The sequence below is a fragment of the Apteryx rowi genome, unplaced genomic scaffold, assembly GCF_003343035.1.
Source record: "Apteryx rowi isolate R43461 unplaced genomic scaffold, aptRow1 scaffold_11, whole genome shotgun sequence".
NCBI lineage: Eukaryota > Metazoa > Chordata > Aves > Apterygiformes > Apterygidae > Apteryx > Apteryx rowi.
Window position 1 is genome coordinate 4925780 of NW_020447308.1, and position 19309 is coordinate 4945088.

At 43.4% G+C, this 19309-nt stretch overlaps 1 protein-coding gene across 1 annotated transcript in view; it reads right to left on the reverse strand.

Annotated features, from left to right (window-relative positions):
• The window catches only part of ADAMTS17 (ADAM metallopeptidase with thrombospondin type 1 motif 17), a 198293-nt gene that overhangs the window by 48349 nt on the left and 130635 nt on the right, over nt 1–19309 (reverse strand). The window contains exons 15-17 of the mRNA XM_026073287.1: nt 13980–14100; nt 11454–11528; nt 5785–5865 (exon numbers count right to left, since the gene is read on the reverse strand). Coding sequence (XP_025929072.1) covers nt 5785–5865; nt 11454–11528; nt 13980–14100 — 277 coding nt within the window. The remainder of the gene's footprint in view (nt 1–5784; nt 5866–11453; nt 11529–13979; nt 14101–19309) is intronic.

The following is a 19309-nucleotide window of genomic DNA, read 5'->3' on the forward strand; positions in this document are numbered from 1 at the left end:
CTGAGGGAAGAGAAAATTGGCAGACCCTGTTCTAACAGAGAGAGAGTCCCAGGCGCCCTTTGTGGAGATCCATGTTCCACGGATCAAATCTGCCCAGACATCAGACAGAATAGCCTGTGTTTCTCAGTTACTGGGTTTCCTTAGTTCAAGGTTTACTGTGTCTCTTGRCTAAGCCTTTAACAAGATGTTTTCTTAACCTCCAGCATTTCAAGCCTATTTTATTCTCTTCCAGTTAAAAATAAGACCTTGGCTTTCACTTAAGCAAGTGTATTGGGAGAAGGTAAGAGGAGCCGATTTAAAGCCTTTTCAAGTCAACAGGAAAATCTCCACTGTCATCCTTTTGGATCAAGTCCCCATAGCCAGCAAACCCTTCTAGCCAATGCTTAGGCTACGTACAATTCCATACCATGCCTAGGAGACAGGGAAGCGGACCTCCTGCCCATGGCACAACACTGACTTATCAGCTTGGTCTAATTAACAGTGAGAAGTGCTTGTAGCAATACTGGACTATTCAATATAGACCTTGCTTTTCTTCTGGTTAGCTAGTACATGTTTAACACCTTCTATATAGCTATTACAATGAAAAGCCCCTCAAGAAGCTAGAGGCCAGCTCCTCTTCCTCACAGGAGGTTTAGGAGGAAGGAAATCCCTGTTAGATTTCCCTTTAGAGGATTTCCTGAAAAGCTGTTCTGCTTAGCTCAACATGACAAGTTCCTAGCTCCATAGATTCCAGAGGCTGGAGAAGGTAAGAAGAGACACCTGAACATCCAGCACAGAGCAATACCGAAAGCTACCCTTGCACCTCCAGTGCCCAGGCTTGTTCCCAGGCACTGGGAACATCATCTATGCTGTAAAAATGGTCCCTGGCAAACTTCATGGCCCAGGTCAACTAGAATTCTCCCAAACTCCCAGCATGGATCAGGAGCCCAGACTTTCCAATAAGCAGTACATAGGCAGCCCATATGGGGGATGCTCTGGGACAACTGGCCTCAGTGCCCAGGAGCACGTCAGGGCACATTTAATTTACAGACAGAGTATCCTCCATAGCATCTAACCTCTGGGGAAGTCCGGAGCAATGAAGGTCTCAATATCCTCTGTGTCTGTGTGTGCCTTTCTGAGAGTATCCGCATCCTGGGGAGTAACTGAAGAAAGGTGGAACATGTTTCTATCCTGCTGCATACAATCTTCCCGACAGCACTCATGCTACCATGAGGGGCTCTCCAAAGTCTCCAAAGTGACGATGAAGGGAAGCTACAGCTATGGTTTCCACCCAAGGAGCAGGATCTGTGTAGGGGGGATATTTTTTCTGAGAAACGTTCTCTTTGGCACATAGACTAGGGGGCACAATGATGGCCTGGTATTGCACGCTATAGCAATATAACTCTGTCTGCAGCTTACTTCTCTTCCTGTTTTGCTCCCTGGTCTACAAAGTGCCTTCTGCCAACTTCAGGCAGATTTCTGAAAAGGCTTGCTTTCCACTGCCAAAGCGTAGTGGCTTCCAGGCAGATCAAGGCAGCCATCACGCTGGCCTTGAGCAACCCTGAATATGACTGATCAAAGCTATGGACGAGATAAAACTATCTCCGCAGCAGTATGGCTGACATTTAAAGATACCAAGGCATGTGCTCAAAACAGTCTATGAGAGCTTGAGTGACTAAAACTAGGCTCTGGTTCCAGCTTATCAAAGGAAGACAGCTCACTGAAGAAAAACAATGTTTAATCTTTAGCGATCTTTCTTCTGGGAAAGGTTTGATTTTTATAGCTGCAGGCACTGRTCCCTAAGTGAACGAGCAGGAGAGTTTGGAAACAGCCCTGTTCTCAAAAGCACCTCATGAGGCTGCTCTGGATGACAGGAGTTATGCTGTAGACTCAGCTGAGTATCTGAGCCAAAGTGTTTTCACCACTGTTTGTCTTCACTCCATGCAAGTGCCCCGTCAGTAGGCATCAATGCTGCCGCTATAAAATCCCCTTGTTTCTCGGACACAGGCTATTGCTATTCTTCCCATGTCCGGTGCTGCACATAGCTACTGGAGGCCTGGCTCTGCTGAATAGCAGACATGATAGTCCTGAACTCAGTGGGGTGACTAGGGCCTTTTGCACCTATTGAATGCTGTGCCTTTCATCCAAGCACTGCAAAAGCACCTTGCATAGGAGAGCAAGTATCTTTATACCCATTTTGGAGAGTAAACAAAGCATCCAACAGAGAAAATGCTTACCCAGCATCCCTTAGACTCAGCAGCCAGGGCTTAGGAGACCAGGAAATACTCAGTCTTCTCTGCCAAAACTCATCTGACTGTGGTGGGAAAGCCCAAACAGGGAAGCAATTATGAGCCCCTTTTTGTCAAGCAGTCCTCTCTATAACTTAAACTAGCACCCAAAGGATTTTTTCTGCTTTGGGCAGTTAGCAGCAGCTCTCTTGGGATCCTATGCTTCCAATGAGGTAGGGAAGCACAGTTCTTCCCTTTCTCCCCATCGTGCAAGTAGCTGTCTAGTTAGTACAGAGCCAGCACTCTGGAACATCCAGAGACAGGGCAACACAACTGTTATCTGACTGTCAGACCAAAGCACTTCAACACGGTTCCTCTCAGTATTTACAGCCCCTGATAGGAACACATTTCCATAGCGTGGGCTCATAAATAACCAGTCTTCCCTCCTCAGAAACTACTTCTCTGACTTTTCTCCCATGCTGCTTTTGCCTGTGAGTACTTCAGACATGGGGGTGCCTCTGTAAAAACTGTTAATGATATGCAGCCCTATCAAACTACCAGTGGAGCAACAGTTTCATTTAGGAAGTAGCAAGCATCTGCTCTTACATCTCCAGGTTATTTTCTGGCTCAAAGCTGTACAGTAGAGGAGCAAAGGGGAAAGGAACCCTGGCAACAACCCATAATTTCTCTTTTTCTTGCTGGCTGGAAGACAGGAACTGACCAACCTATTTCTAAACCTGGCATCTAGTCAAATCTTTATTTCCACCTTGGGTCCCTCCAGCTTGCTTCCCAGCCTGTGGACACAAACTGTGGAGGCATTTCCTGTTCAAGGTGGGTTTTAAGCTTTACAGCCAGCCAAGCCAGCCAGCGTAGGTTGACTGTAGGTGGAGGGAAATTCTTCAGGCACGGCTCCCAGCACATGGAATAATGATTCCAAATTACAGTGGGCTCATTTCCAAAGCACTGTACCTGAGTGGAAATAGGGCCTGATTAGGCTCAACTTTGTCAGCGTAATTGAGATAGGAAATCCTTCCATAGTCAGACCTGCATTTACAATACATCTTGGGGCCTACCAGTGACTGGATTTAGTTCTCTTGGTCATCTTTTCTGTCCTGCTGGAACATTACTGCTGCTATTCTTCAGCTACCCTTTCTTTGTGTYCAGTGTTCCTGGAAAGAGAAAACTTCAGAAAGCTCAAAGGATTTCAGCTGGTTCCTAACAATGAATCAAAGAGCTGAAAGCATCTGGAAGCTTTAAAATGACCAGATTACCACTTGTTGGGTTCAATTTTTGGACTAAGAACCATACAAGAATTATTATTTCTTTGTCATGCATGCAGGGCCAAATTCTGCTCTCAAATACACATAGTCCTGATCTTTACCACCCAGTGGAGAGATATCTGCTTAAGTCAAGGTTACATGGTCACAATGGACAGTTACTAGCAGTTACTAGCTCTCAGATTCTCTATCTGCCAAAGTCCGAGCCCCTGACAAATACCCTGTGCAAATCCCACCAAGACAAACCAAAAGGCCAGCTTCCAGAAAGCAGAATGCTTGCAAAGTCCAAGGAAACACTGGTTCTCATTGTTCCACCAGTGCTTTGCTATGTCAAACATCTTACATGTAGGCGTAATTCTCTCCCAGCAATCTGGCTGCAGCATTAGCAGAAATACTAGCAGCAGCGATATATGCTTCCTACCAAGAAGTGGCACAAATGCCAATGCTTTAATCCAAGGGCAGTTGAATGACATGATTCACCCTCTTTTTTTCCCTGAAGCTGGAATGAGAGACAGAGAAGAGAAGGATATTTCCCAATGATTTTGCCAGCTTTGGTGGCATCTGAAGACAGAAAACTACCAGCACTAGACCTGAAATCCTTTGTAAATGTTTTCGGCAGCATCCTATATCCTGTTACCAGATATCGATATCTCCTCTTGGCTGCAAAGGGAAGGAGGATTATAAGGAAGACACATGGAAATCAGAAACGGGGGATCCTAGTCTGAGCTTTGCTACTGACTCACTGCACAGCCACGAGCAAATCACAGTACCTCAGTTTCCCCTTCTGCAAAATGGAGGAGGACAAAAAGATAAAAAGATTTGTTATCCTTCCAGAGTTCCTACCACAGGCATGGAAACAATTCTATCTTTCAGAGTGCTTTTGTACCCTAAAACCTGGCAATATTTCTAGTCTGAGAACCTCACTTTGGGAGAAACAGAACAGGCACAAGCGAAAACAGTCCCAGTGTGTACATGATACTTCTGAGGGACAGGGGAGAGCTGGAACATGCATCCATTCTGACTGCTGCAACGAGAACATCAGTGTGAGGAAGGGCTGAAACACTGTTCGATAAGGAAGGAGAAAAACCATGTCAATGAACTTATCAACAGCAAGAAATGCCTGGGTTTGACAATGCAGGGAACTACAAGCTGCAAAAGTCCACTTTTAGTATAGAAGGGCTTTGGGGATTTTCTCTTATCTTTTTCTCTTCCCACAGAGAATAGCTCCACAGCATGAAGAATTTAAGAGAGGCAGAAGAAACCCCCCCGATGTGTGACCACGCAGCTCAGAGTGGGTAAAGGATGTTTCAACATGTGGGGTGTTGTTCTGGGCCTTGGGCAACCTTCTTTCAACTCCCTGCTCTGCCACAGGTTTCCTGCGAGAATTCGGGGCAATGGGATATGAGCATTTCTATGACTTGGTTTCTCTAGAGGTTGACTGGAGATAAAGCACTTCATCTATCACACAGAATGACATGATAAGAAACACCTCAATGTTTGAGATGAGAGGCAGACGACCAGGCTGATAGATGCAAATGTGACTAGCTGCGTTTTAGAAATGCCCATCCAATCCTTAACCTGAGCGGTTGATAACTGGACAACAAATTTGCTCGCAGATCCTGCCCTAGAACAACAACATATACACATAGGGCTAAAACTTTGTTTCCAAAGGGAGAAGGGGGACAGGAAGCCTATTCACCTCAAGGGGACTGCAGAAGTAGAAATGAGAAGAGGATTAAACCAATGATTTGGCCTGAGAAAATATAGGCAAGTGGACCAGAGGCTGCAACCAGCCCATCTCAGACTGCAGGATCCGGTTCTGGGTACAGCATCAAGTGAAAACCTGCTACTYGAGGAAACAGTGCAGGCAACTCCACAGTCAGATTATTAAGGCATGTCAGCAGCCCCATCCCGCCTCCATTCCAGCCTGAGCTGGGCACAGGGTCTGTCTGTAGCCCTGCCACTCCTGTCTCTAAATGCACTCTTCTCTTTCCCACTGCCTCCCGAAGTGCTGTGTGCTCCTGGCAGCAAGTGCTGCTCAGGAACCCTGCTGTCCATATACAGTATTCTGCGGTCCTGTTGGGTTGCACAGGACCTGTTAGCGTCATGTATTTTCACATCAAACCAACACCTTGAAACCAAGCCATCAAAGCAAGGAATGACTGCAACAAGAAAGCAAGCAACAGCCACTTCCTGACAGCAACAAACCTGTCATCTTATGGGTCAGTTAGAGAAGGGCCATTTTAACAGAAAACAGAGCTGAGTTTTGAATTAAAACATTTTTTCTTTTGTCTTTTTACCCAGAAAACTGTGAGCAGGTTTATCCTCAACCACTCTGATCCGCCGGGCACCTGCAGGGATCACAGCTGCTTCGATGTAACCTATGGCAACAAAAGGGCAGATGGATGAGAGCATCCCACAGACAGCCAGAGGCATCAGTCATTCAGTATCTCACCGAGAAAAATCAACTCCTGCCCAGGTTGGGGAATGGTGGGAAACACTTCAAATGCGATCCCTGCTGCGGCAGCCGAGTTTCACTGCTGTGACTTGCATGGCTATGACTAATCATTTCGGCCTGAGAAGAGGGAGAGAAATGCACGTGTGCTGCGTGATTGTGTCTTCAGGTTTGTGCCTGGGCCTAATTAGATTTGCTTCCTTTGCATCAGCCTGGCTTTTCCGGGGTACTTACAGGGATGTAGGAGGACCATTTCAGAGCTGGTGCAAAGCATTACTGTCAGGAACAACACTGCACATTATAGAACAAGACATTTGTGATTTGAAATCTTGTTTCCAAAAGATGCTCCTGACTTTCCCTCCCAGAAAAACCTCTGGGCTGTGATCAGTATCAGAAAGGTCCCTCTTCCACAAAACATGTGGGCAAAGCCAAAACTAAACAGCAGGAATCAATGGGAAAACTAGGGAAAATAAATTTGTTTTCATTTACACATTAGCTTTATACAAAAATTCTGCAGGATTTTATGGTTAATGGTCTCCTTGCACTGGGCTGCTAAACAGAATTCCACAGCTCAGATTTCCTTCAACAACAGAGCWGAAAGTTTCTCCGGGACTGACCACCAATCGCCTCTAAACCCTGCCAGCAGCAGCTCACGCCAAACTGAACCCTCTGAGCGTCTGACACTGACATAGTAGGGAAGTTTTTACAGCACGCCATCACATTTTTATAGAATTTGCTTGGTTTTTATCTTTCTGAAATTCTCTTGGCCTCCTCATGCTCCCTTCAACACCAGCAACATGATGTAATTATACCACTTTTGACTCACAGAATAACACAAAGAATAATTAGGAGCTACAAGGAAATGTAGGCTATTTCCCCCACCACAGGGCCATCTGGAGTTACGTACTTGTTCCACGGGGTGGAAGTGGTGCCTTTAAACTATAAATCTGAGGGGCATTAGGGCCATTTCAAAGGCCTGGAGGTCAGGGAGAGTTTTTCCACTGGCTTCACTGGAGTCTGAATCAGGCCCCTGTAAATGACACTAATCTTATTACAACCATGATTTGATTTTTTCTAATTGGCCACCCAATTTACTTTGCAGTGTATATTTTGGCACCTCATTTGGATTATGGCTCTCCCTTTTCTTTTAGAGGTTAAGTAGCTTATTCTGTATGTTCCCTCTTCCCTTTTTTGCTTTAAAAGACTCTGTGAGCTGTTCTGTGCCAGCCTTGCCGTTATGGAAATCGAGGTCGTTCTAGACCAATGGGTCAGAGAAGTGCTGGTGTAGGTAGCAGTGATTCCTTTAGTGTTTAGCAACATTTGGGGCTTTTTTAGAGACAAATGCTGCTGAATGGCCATGGTTCTGCTACACGCATGTGAGGGGCCACAAAGGAGGATGCTGACAGCCTCATGCACCTCAGGACTAAGTGATTCTCTCAGTGTCGTGACATGGAGTGTGACAGGTGGGGATTTGGGGGTTCAGCCTGTAGATCCACTTCTACCTGTCTGAACCAGCCTGCCGCCCAGYCCCTTTGCAGTCCTGTGAATAAGGCCTGATCACTTGGGCTTTGCAAGGTGCTTCGGATGCAAAGCTGATTTGGCCCAGAAACACTCCTCCTTTCCCTGATCATCGTTTAGGATTAAACTTTTCCTTTGTCACTTCAGCTCAGTTCTCTTTGCACTTGTTCCTCCGYATTTAGTTTGTTATTTTATTTACTTCTCCCTTGGTCAGGTTGTCTCAGAAACAGTCAGTCATCCCTTGCAGGAAAAATGGAAAGAGAGGGACGGCAGGGCTGCAAACCACGTCCCTGTAAAGAGGTCAGAGCAATAGCTCTCCCCTCTGCTACTACAGACTGGGCTTCAACTGGGAACAATTATCACTTCCAGGGTCATTTTTTTAAGGCAATAGTGAAATCTGTTACAAAGTCAAAGCAAACAGATGTCAGATTTTACTCTAGACATTGCCAGGAGTTGTTTTTTCATCGGTTGAGATACTAAATTACGGTCAAACAGAGCATTCTAGGAGTGAAACACCCTCACTGCCCCCTGTGCATCCGCACATAAACCCGACCAACAGTTACCACCAGACGTGAGCACCCAGCAAAGGCGTGATTAATGACAGGCCATCAAGGTGAAATAGGCCCTATAACACACCTGAATACCCCTGTTAGGAAGCCACTTTGGAACATGCCCAAGTTTCAGGTAATTTAACATACCTGCTGGGGGACTATTTACTTACTTATTTTTTAAATCACAAGCCAGATACAAATGCCCAGAGCTAAATCATGCACGGGGTGGATACAAAATTACACTGAAGTTAGTGGAAAGCCAAGCACTGACTTCAGTGAACTCTGGATCTGTCCTCTGACCCTGCAACAGCCAGGAGTGTGTCACACTGCTTTAGAGGTGAGCAAGCTGCGGAGCTGTACTTGAGGTTCAGCTAGTGCCATAAATACGCTCTCATTTCATCACTGTGTCATGAGAGAAACTCCACKTGGAAAAGCTGACTTTTATGTTACTTTTTACAATGGTAAATAGTGGAGTATAAGCTATTAATAGGGTATTAGTTCTGGAGACTGTTTAGTTTGGTCTCGTACCAGATTTTTCTCCTCATGTAATTTCTAATCCTGATTGATGGCTTTGGGGGGTTGTATTCACAGCTCCTGAATAAGAAGAACATACTACGTTAACTCACTGAGCTCATGTGGCACAAACCCGACTGCTGACCTTTAGTTTTCCTGTAGTGAACCGTGAACTACTTTGCAGTTGCAGGGATMTGAACTGTCTGTTCAGAGACGAAGCAGAATTCTTGGGCATGTCCCATGGAAGTGTCTTGACACTCTTAGTCATCGTTTCCAGCAAGACTGTGCGAGTTAGTGGTCAAATCCTACCGCAAACATATTAAACACACCATCCATGCAGCTTTGCCACAGGCACAAACTCAGATTGCTATCACCACTCCAGTCTGGTGCGTAGAGCTAATGTCAGGCTGCCGGTCACAGAATATTCCTGATCTTCGAGATAACTGCACCAGAAAACATCCCCATTGTTTTCCAGGCACGTTCTATTAAGCAAACTGTAACTGCAGATTGCCAGAAAGATTATCAAGTGTCAGCTAGTAAGACCAAAAAAAGTCTCAGTGTTGGCCCAGAGTCAAGGACTCTCAAAGATCTGTTAGGTCTTAGGATAATTGTCTGTAATGCAGGAGTTTGCAAGGTTGGGTTTAAAGTTCTGTTTTAAATGAGGAGCTGGTTAAAGACTGATGAGATTTGGCAACTATCAGGCAGTATTTCTAGTAATTTCACCCATAAATCACCCTGTTAAGATGAAGCTTTGAAAGTACAACAGGAGAACTTCATTATTTGATAATTTATAGTGCTGTATGTAGTATACTCCACCTTGGGAACAGTTACTTTGGCACGCACCAATCTTTCTGGATAATCTGCATTACATCAGTGTCTCAGGAATGTAAGACTGTGATTGAAGCAAATCCTAGATACAAATTATATGGTGTAACTCGTATTAGAGGAGACACCAGAACAAAGAGGTGGCTTTGTCGTCAAGCAGATTAATATGTGAACAGTGGCTACTGTATCTTCATTTAAATGCTGGAGAGACTTGCAAGAGGAAGGCAGCTCACACAGGAAAACCCATTGTTAGCCATCGTTGTTATTCCCAGAAAGAAGAGAAAGTTTAGTGTGCATTTCATAACGTCACTGATCTATTACAAAACTGTTTTCCTGGTTCGGATCTTAGTGAAACACGGATTCCGAAGTAAAGGAGAAATTATCCCATGGCTGAAAGTATTGATCTCTGGGCATTGTACCTTCATATCTTTCCCTTGTACATACATGACAGTTGGGGCATGAGAAAGTCAGCAGTGCTCATCCCATTATCTTACTTCCAAAAAGTGCCTTGATGCAAGGTCTCAGGTTGGTAGCCAAGGAACCCAGGCTGTACTATCTACCTGCTGGAGAGGGCCAGCACAGCTTCCCTAAGGTCTTAGGGATGGTACCAGCTGGGCACCTCAGTCTCCATGACCATTCCACCTTGCACCTTTTGCTGAGTGCTAGTTGTTGCAGTGATGTGGAAATACGTCCATTAGTAATGATATGTTCATTTTCTGAGCAGCCAAAGATTGTCATGATTCTCACTTGCTATTAGCTTGAGATTAATTCCTCCATAGGCACCTACCCATCATAGTCCACTTCCAGCCATGGGATAGCTGGCTTGGAAGAAAATCATTTCATACAGAAGCCATGGATAGATTTCAAAGCCTCCTACTGTTGCTGAGCGGTTGGTTGCCATAACTTCTGTCCCATATGCTCTGCTTAAACCCTCATAAGACACCCCGAGAGTTATTCATGGGGCTCTATTTTCTCATCATTTCGATGTACACGCTATTATTGACATGAACAGAATTTCTTGCACTGGCTAAAGATGTTCTTAGCCAGCATGACAGCACCGTGGTTCAAATTTCCTTTCTTTCTTTTAAATACATGCTGGTTAAGCAAAGTACGAAATAAAAAGCCTGCTCTTTAACCATCTTAAAAAAAACCTGCTAGTAAAGACTCTCTTTAGTCCCCAAAATTCTAGTTACAGCAAATGGCTATCTCATTTTATTATGTTTTGCCATTAAAAAAAATCCAAATAAGTGTGGTCTTTCTTTTGGATCACAGGCAAAGGGCAGCAATGCAAATCTTCATATTATTGAGAAAAATCAGCAGAGACAAGATGCAGTGGGAAAACACCTCATTCTTAAAGCAGATCTCTGAGTATTACAGGAACAGCCTCAGAGTCTGGACAGGTATCTTATTAGAAGCCAGTGAGATAAATCAGCTACCAAAGAGGTATGAGCCGAAGAGCTGTCCTATAGTTCTAGCTCTGCTGTACAGTGGCAGGCAAACTGAGATGGACTTCAGAACAAGTCTGCATTTTTTTTTCATTATTTTGCAGAAATAGGTACAAGGCATGCTCTAAGTCAGTCAAAAACAAACCTCAGTCTAAACAGTGCAATTAGCTGGCCTACTAGAGACAGCCTACTACACCTAAGTGTATGTGATGTTTAGCATAACAAGTAAAGGTTTTTGACCTCCTTCCCAAAACAGAAATGGAATCCAGTTACAGCTGGATCACCCTGGATCAGACTTGGTAAGACACAACTGCTGGATCTCTTCTGAGGCACTTTGAACGTTCCACTGCCCTGACCTACCTGGTGGCAGAACCTTACAAAATCTGTGACAATCTCGTTGGGGAAAAAAGAAACAGACCTAGTACTTTTCACTTGGTTAATGAAAATTTAGCCTTCCTTCACCCAGATAACTTTTCTAAAAGGAAACGACCTGTATCTGATACCTTTGACAAACCAAGCTGAATAGTAAAAGGATTTGAAGTTTATCCATGGCTTTTGATACCAATCTCCCCATCTAATCCAAACAAAAGAAAACAAAGAACCAACACCAAAGGATGTCACCAACACCCAATGACACTGCAAACAGCATTCAAGCATCTTACACGAGAAACACTTGGGAACAGCTTTTGCCTTTGCCATCACACACGTGGAAACCTTCTTACAATGACTATTGGTTACTAAGAAACAGAAAGGAGTTGGCATGGGTTTAGTTCAGTTAAATGGTGCTTGACAACATGATTTTCAGTCACAGGACATACAGGACCAATCCTGCTGTCAGTGGAGCCCCACCTGCAGAAGACTTCCCAAAACAGATACCACTCCATAACAATCAACATCTTGATATTTGATGGCTATTCTCTCCTGCAATAAGTCAGCATACCTAACATGGMATGTTGGCCTTGACTTGGACAACAGCAAGTTCATGGGACTTTGTCACTGACTTGTGCAATCATTTACATATCCAAGCCCTGAATCTGTTACCATATTTGTATTGTGTATTCTCAATTGCCCCAAATTTCCTTTAAAATTAATCAATAAATCAAAACAGCTAACAAATGTTTATGTGATTATAACGCTAAAAAATCATTATCTTATAAATTATGTCAGGTGGGTAAAGGTGGAAGCATTTTAAGTGGCAAAAGGAATTGACAGAGCAACATTTTGACAAGTTTGCTTTTTYGAGATGGTCAGCAAAAAATAAGGCTCTATACATGCTTGTACACTGTAACACTGACCATGATTAAGTCAACCCTCTCTTCCCCTTAGGTCATGTGGGTGCTGGGAGTAAGTGCCTCCTGTAGTGTTCTGGCTGCCAAACAACCCGTTAACCAGATGAGGCTGTTCTGTTCCTACAGCCATGTAAAGTTACCAGCCCCAAACAGTCACTCTGATTGGAAATGGGTGTTACTTCCTGGCAGTGACCCAGAAATTTCATATTTATCTGTGCAAGATGTTTTGTAGTCTGGTTGGAAAGATAAAAGGTAGCTACTCTTCAGGAGCAACTAAGAAGTTCATGAACAGCTGTAAGACGTTCTACAGATATAGAAAATAGTTTTCTCCATGGAAATGAGAAACCTTTTCCACCATTTGCACCAAATGCAAATTCCTTGCCATAAGTAGGTGGAAGTCAATTGGGGCATGACAGTCAAAAGTTGTAATGCAGGAAATCATTCAACAGGTTGGCCTAGCAATGCAGCAGCACAAATGTGCTCCAGAAAGTATCCATSGAGGTGGGAAATCCTACCCACCTCAGAGGAGGTGACTGGTCACAGCTGGCTCCACTGATAGGGAGGGTGCAGAGGAAGAGATCAATGAACAGAATCAGAGCCCCAGATTTTAGTGCTGAGACCCTGATTCAAGAACGCTGCTAAGCACTTGTGCTGCTTTACTAACCAATTAAACAGAAGTGTGTGTTTAAAGGAGATCTTTATGTGCTTCGCTGAATTCGGTCCTGGAGTAGCACATGTTGAATGTACTCCTGCACGTGGAAGTGGCAATTTTGCATTCACTGAATGAGAGGCCATTTTTTTCTGGACAATTCCTTCCTCCTAGAGCAGCTTGCAAGTCCCAAATCTGGGTTTCTCTCCCTTTGCCTGATTAGGATGAGTGATAACAGGTTTCTCAGAAGACCAGAACGGAAACTCTGYAACAAAGACTAATTCAAACACAAAGCTGTACATACATTCATGTGTAACAAGAGAGGGCAAACTCTTATGTCTGATGGAAGTTCTTCTACCCTAGACTAATCTATTGCTGGCAGGGAGTCAGTAAAAATATTCAGAGGGGAGGTCTCTTTCATTAAGCTGAGATATCCTGATTATAACATGAATCATCTGGAACATACAACATGCATCATTCTGAGCTCCCAAAGAGCTCAAAGATGGTGCTGAAATCAGACTTTCCTCCCACTGGAGAAGATACTATGATTTCATCTCTTTTATTTAAAATCAACAGCACTAGTAGCATTCAAAATGAGAAACATAACTTCATTCTGAATTTCAAACAGAGGCAATGGCTGGTATCTGAACAATGGAAGAAGAAGCAAAGAGAACATCACATTTGAATTGAGTCGGGTTTTGCTCTGTGTTCCTAGTTAGATTTTKTTTTTTTAAATGAGAAACAATTTTGGAAGCTGCACAGCCCAATCAGGCCTGATCCCGGGAAGTTCTCAGCACTTCCAACTCACCATCTGAAAAGAGGCTCAGCAAGTGATAAGACTGCTGATTATCTATCCTTGGATAGTTAGTTACTCAAGGAGAAGACTAGGGACATTTAACAAAGGTGGAGTCAATATTCTCATTCTTGAGCATCTTTTCACTGATTCCTCATTCGATATTTCCACAGAATTTTTCCTGGTAGCACAACTGGTAAGAAATTGGGAAAACCAGTGGTGCTAGATCCCCCATCTGTGTCTGCAAGAGTAAAACATCCTGAACAGTCAGAACCGTTTATGGACATCTACGTCAAAACCCATAAAATTTCAGAGGAACAACTGTCAGCTTATGTGTCTAACAGAGCAGGTGAATCAAACACTATCCAAGAAGAAGAGCTATCACTACCTCTCTTAATTCTCCTCAAGCAGTTAAGACAGTCTCTACTACACTGAAATGCTGCTGAGGGTTACTCACCCATCCCCTTGGTGTGGTTGAAGTCGCCTTTCACCACTTTACAGGTTTTGCCATCACCACTGCAGATTCCACAGCGATCCTCTTTGGCAGCTGAGCCAATGATTCCATCGCAGCCAATTTTCTAATGACAACAACCAGAGGTCCCCATTATTTCGTTTGCAAGGTTAAAATATCTCTAAACATTGAGGTCAAGACTCAGATAAACATCTGACTGAAAACCTGAATGGGAAGAGAATGCTGTGAATTAGGACAGCACTCATTTGAAACTGTTGAGTTGGTTATTCAGCAACCTGTTTGCCCAATACTACGTGCACGAACTTTGACTCAGAAGACTTAACTGAAGAGGGTTTCACAAATACTAATTATTCAAGACATCACCATAGATCTTGTGCTAATCCACACTAACCTGCTTCATTCAATGTTTCATGTTTGTATAGTACCTTCCATCTAAGGAGCTCAAAGGCATCCTAGAGAAAAGGACCACTACTACCACAATGCTTAGTTCAGAGAAGAGGAAAATGTGGCTTGCTTAACTTTTCTGGAAAATTAATTCAAGCAACCCGAGCCCTGGTCCTAGCTGTGCACCACAGAAAAATTCAGAGTTCTGCTGCAAGCTCCAATGTGCTGCTCACTGAAGAAGCTCTGCTTTGGATCAAGATCTTAATGGGGAGTCTAACACTCAGTTTTGATTGCACTTTTGCAATAACTGAAGAAAGATCTCATTAACTGAATGCACAAATGCACAATGCACAAATACTTAAATGGAAGCAGGAGGTTGCATTCAGACTTGGCCAACCTGTACCTTAAGATTGCTAATATAATTATGGGATTTTCCAGATGCTTGCACTGTATTAAATTTTGACATTCAATTGTAAAAAATACATAATGATTTCTCCTAAAGCTTCATTTAAAATGGCATTTTCATAATTTTCTCTACCAACCTAAACTGCTTACCAATAAAAAACTGCAGCTTTGCTTCTACAGACAGTTATTACCAGAATAGTCACAGTATGTTCCCTGTAGTTGTAGAGATTGCCATGGTAATGTTACTCACTCACAAGCCATTTATAGGCTGATAGGGCTAAATTACGACACGATTAGGCGTTATACCATTATTGTGACTATTTTGTGTAAATTTTTCTCTGTTCATGTAAGACTCCCAGAATGACCAGCAACTCAATCTTAGAATATAAATTTCTGTTGAAATAAGAGTTCTCATTAGGCATCATATTAGCAGAGATTTTCATGTTAAAAATAAGCTGAAGATTTATTCTCTGTAGGTAAACAATTTCTTGGCAAATGAGTTAGTGAGACTGTCACTAATAATACTTCTTTGAACAAGGCTGTTGGGTCTCTCCCTTCCTTGCCTTCTTAAAATAAAGCCAGAGGAAAGTTGGAGAGATATCTTAAGGAAAAATCAAAATAACAAACATTTTGAAAAATAAGGAAAGTGGGGAAAGATTAAGAGAACTTGGACTGTTTCTCTGAGACTGCGTGCATCTAAGCAATGTAATTTGGACCTGAGCTCAAACCTTCCCCTCCTTTCAAAAGACACTGGCCACTCCTTAAGTCCAGATGTATTCCAGGGAGCAAAGATTCTCAGAAAAGACACGTTCTGGTGCAGTGTTTGCCTGAGTCAATCTTTAGAGAAAGACAAATGCTGAGAAAGGATGAATATCCTTAAATATATAAACACATAAAAGGGAAATGCTGCTTATTAACTAGAACAGCATGTAAATTGATGGACACAGACTACAGAAAAAAACGTATAAACGGGAAGTGAAGTAAGGTAGGAAGAAGACTGTGGACTTTCTGGCAGTTGCAATTCTCAAAGCTAAACTTCACACCTATGTCCAACAATGATTTAGGGATATTGAATGTGATTCTGCCCCCAAAACAGAAGGATGTCCCAGCAGTTCTCCTTCCAGGAAAATAAATATGATTTATTAATAGTGTTGCTGAAAGGCAGCTGGAAATACACGCCTGCCTGCCACCCTGCTGAGATACTGGAAAGGCTGCATTTAATTTAAGGCTTTTGTGCTATCTTTCATTGTACTCCATTGTTATTAGCACTATGTGAGCATACAAATTAATAAAGGGAATATAATGAGTGTTGAACCACATTTATTCCCAGAGCTATATGAGGACTCTGCAAGACTGTAATGGATGCAGGCAGAGAATGAGGCATTAGCAATCATGTGCTTTGCTGTTTTTTGCCTTTCATCTTCACTCCAGCTCCCTGGGAGCGGAGGAAGGGGGAATGGCTCTTGACACATTCCCTCCTGTGGCAGCCACCCTCTGCAGGGCAAACTTTCCCTGTCAGTCCAGGTCTTGAGAAATAACGCGCTTGTTGGATTTGGGCCAGGAAATGGCTTCTTACAAAGGAGAACTTTTAAGAGAATAAAGCAGTTTTCTTGGCTTCAAGATGAAAATCAGTGCGTTCTTGCTACTTTATGGGGGAAAAAAAAATACCTTGGAAGCACTTTACTCTTGTCTGTACAAACATCAGAGCTCATTTCCCCCTTCCCAAGCTTTCCAATCATTTCCAAAGTAAAAGTACATTTAATAATGGTACATAATGAAACAGCTTTTCTTAAGATTTGACAGTGGATTTCCAAAAGCTCCCAAGTCATTTAGAAATGTGTTACACTGACCACCTCAGTCACTTGGATGCTTTGAAAACTTCACACGCTGAAAACACTGCTGCCTGTAAAACAAGTGGTAAAGGGGAAGAGACAGAGCTGGAAGGATGAGGAAACAAAACACAGTCTGTATCACCCTTCCCAGGAGGAAAGGATCTTCCAGCAGTCCTTGAACCATGGACTGGAAAGATGTAAACTGAGCACTGGGACTCCTGTCAGCTCCATGGGGTGGATTTGTAGGGCACAGTCGCAGAGGGGCAACTCAGGTTTCCCCTAGGTGAGAAAGCCACTGCACTGGGCCAGAGGCACCGCTGAATGCTAAGCCCCACCGGCCCGGGGGAAGATCGGTGGAGTTTGTACATCAGCAGCTTCTCACTGCCACATTGTATTATGCTGTCAACAGTTAAAATGTATGTAGCTTTTCTCAGTCTGCAGGAAGCTTTCAAAGATGTGAGGACTTATTCAACGGTATGCAAAGAGCAAATCCCAAGTCGCGTTGTTCAAAACGCAAGTTTTCATAGTGCAGAAACAAACCCTTAAATCCCAAATAACTCAAAGCAGTTATTTTTTTACCATCTCTAACTTGTTTTGTGCTGCTTCCTGTGCAGTCCAGCGTACTGATCAAGGTAAGCAGATCTTTTTTAATAAGAAGCAGAAGTGCAAAAGGGGAAGCTGGACATCCTCAGGAAAGAAAGATCTTGTACATAACAATCTCATGTTTTCTGATCCAACTGTTATCCTGCRGGTGAGCAGACTGAATGCATGGACCAGTCCATCCAGTATGGCTGGATACCTTCACATTCATCACTTTTGAGTGGGCTGAGGAGAAGGGAAGCAGTTTTGTACTGCTGCCAATATATCTGCCAAGGAGAGAGCAGGACATTTGATACCTGGAGCTCTTCTGCATTCAGAGGGCAGAATAAAAAATGAAAAGCCAGCCTGGTTCTAACCACCATTTGTTCATCAGGCGGAGTATGCGGGTCGATTCGCCAGTGCCAAGCCCTTCTCTTGGCCTCTTGGAAGTTCCCTGTAATTTCTGACATGAGTCAGACAGTGACATCCACAACTTCTGCAAATGCAGTGGTGTTAACACTGCCCAGGAGTTCCAGCTCCTGCCTACGCTGGCTGTTGAAAGCCAGCAGTGCTGTAGTTAGCAGCATCAACTGGACAAATAAGAAGAGCTATTTTGAACTAAAGCTGGTCCCTTGCCCATATTAAAACCCAGGAGTGATGGCAGGAAACGTAAAGATAGTCTTCTGGGTCTTTGAGCCCTCAGCAAGGAGGGTCATAACTATATCCATGGGCTTCTTAATGACCTTCAACCCAGGCAGTCTCCTACCCTGACACTATGTTTTGGAAATATCCACTGACCTTTAAATTGGCATGTTCGCTGAGCCAAAGGCCTGAAGTTCATTCTCTCTGAGCTGATATGTCAGTCCGCCCTTCCTTCTCTCCCTCCCCCTCCTTCTCATTCTTATAATTAAACATCTGAAAATACTGCTTGTTGGGTGGTATTTCCAGCTTCAGTCATTGCTGGCTCCAGCATAGGAAAACTCCTCTTCTGCATGCACATCATTTRAATTCTTCAGTGTGCGAACTATCTTCTGTATTGCTTGGGTACTTTTTAATGAYAATTTTATTTGTATTTTGAATGGCTACGCAAGAGCTCAATTGATACAGCCTGTGTGAATATGTTTTGCCACATAAACATGATTATTTCTGTTATATACACCCACCCTGTGTAAGAAATGACATTGTAGGCTCACAAAACTATAATGCTTCCCATATGCTGAACTAACTAGCTGTCTCAATGGATCAAATATAAATAATGATGCAACATGTGCCATTTTACAAATTGATCATGTACAGACCATGCTGGTTATGAAAGATTCATCTGCACTGCCAGCTTTTCATCCATAATATTCAGTGTCCACCAATACCTGAAGGGATGGACCACATAAAACAGGAATGTACATATATGAGCAACCGACATTAAGATCTGAGGGTATGAGAATTCTCATTTCTTTGCTTTAAACGTGATCGCCCCTGTAGAAGACTATGGGCGTCTGACAGGATTTGTACAGGAGGGCTAGCCTTGATCCCTGATCAAGCAGTTCACCTGCAAGTTACTTCTATTTCTGTTCCACTGCAAATCTTCTGTTATGCACCAGAGTCCACGTAGAAGTTACTCCAGAAAAYGCCAGCCTTTCACTTCCTGAGCCTTCAGATTTTATCTCAATCAGAGCAGCTCTGCTGGAACAGGAGATAGGCACTGCCTATTTTATATTTGCATTATCTCATCTGCATTAGATACGCAATTACACTTATTGACTGTGTTTAGATCCCCTAGCAGTTCATGGGGATCCTACATAGAATTTTTCTCCTAACCTTCATCCTTTCACACATAGAGCCTGAAGGCTGTATGTCAAAATCCCTGTGTTTTGCCACCAGAGCAGGCTGTGTGAGAGTGCAAATAATACAAAGTCCTTCCCTGCCCAGAGACCTTTCCCATCACTGGAATTCCTTTGCTTCTTTCTTTGGCTGCTTTCTGTGGCTACCTCTCTCATTCTTCCAAACCAGCTTCATCTGAATTGATACCCTCAAATCTGACTTCGCCCTGCCTCTGTTCTGATTTGTACAAATGCCAACAGGGTGCACATACCACCAGATTTTATATCAAGYACCCAG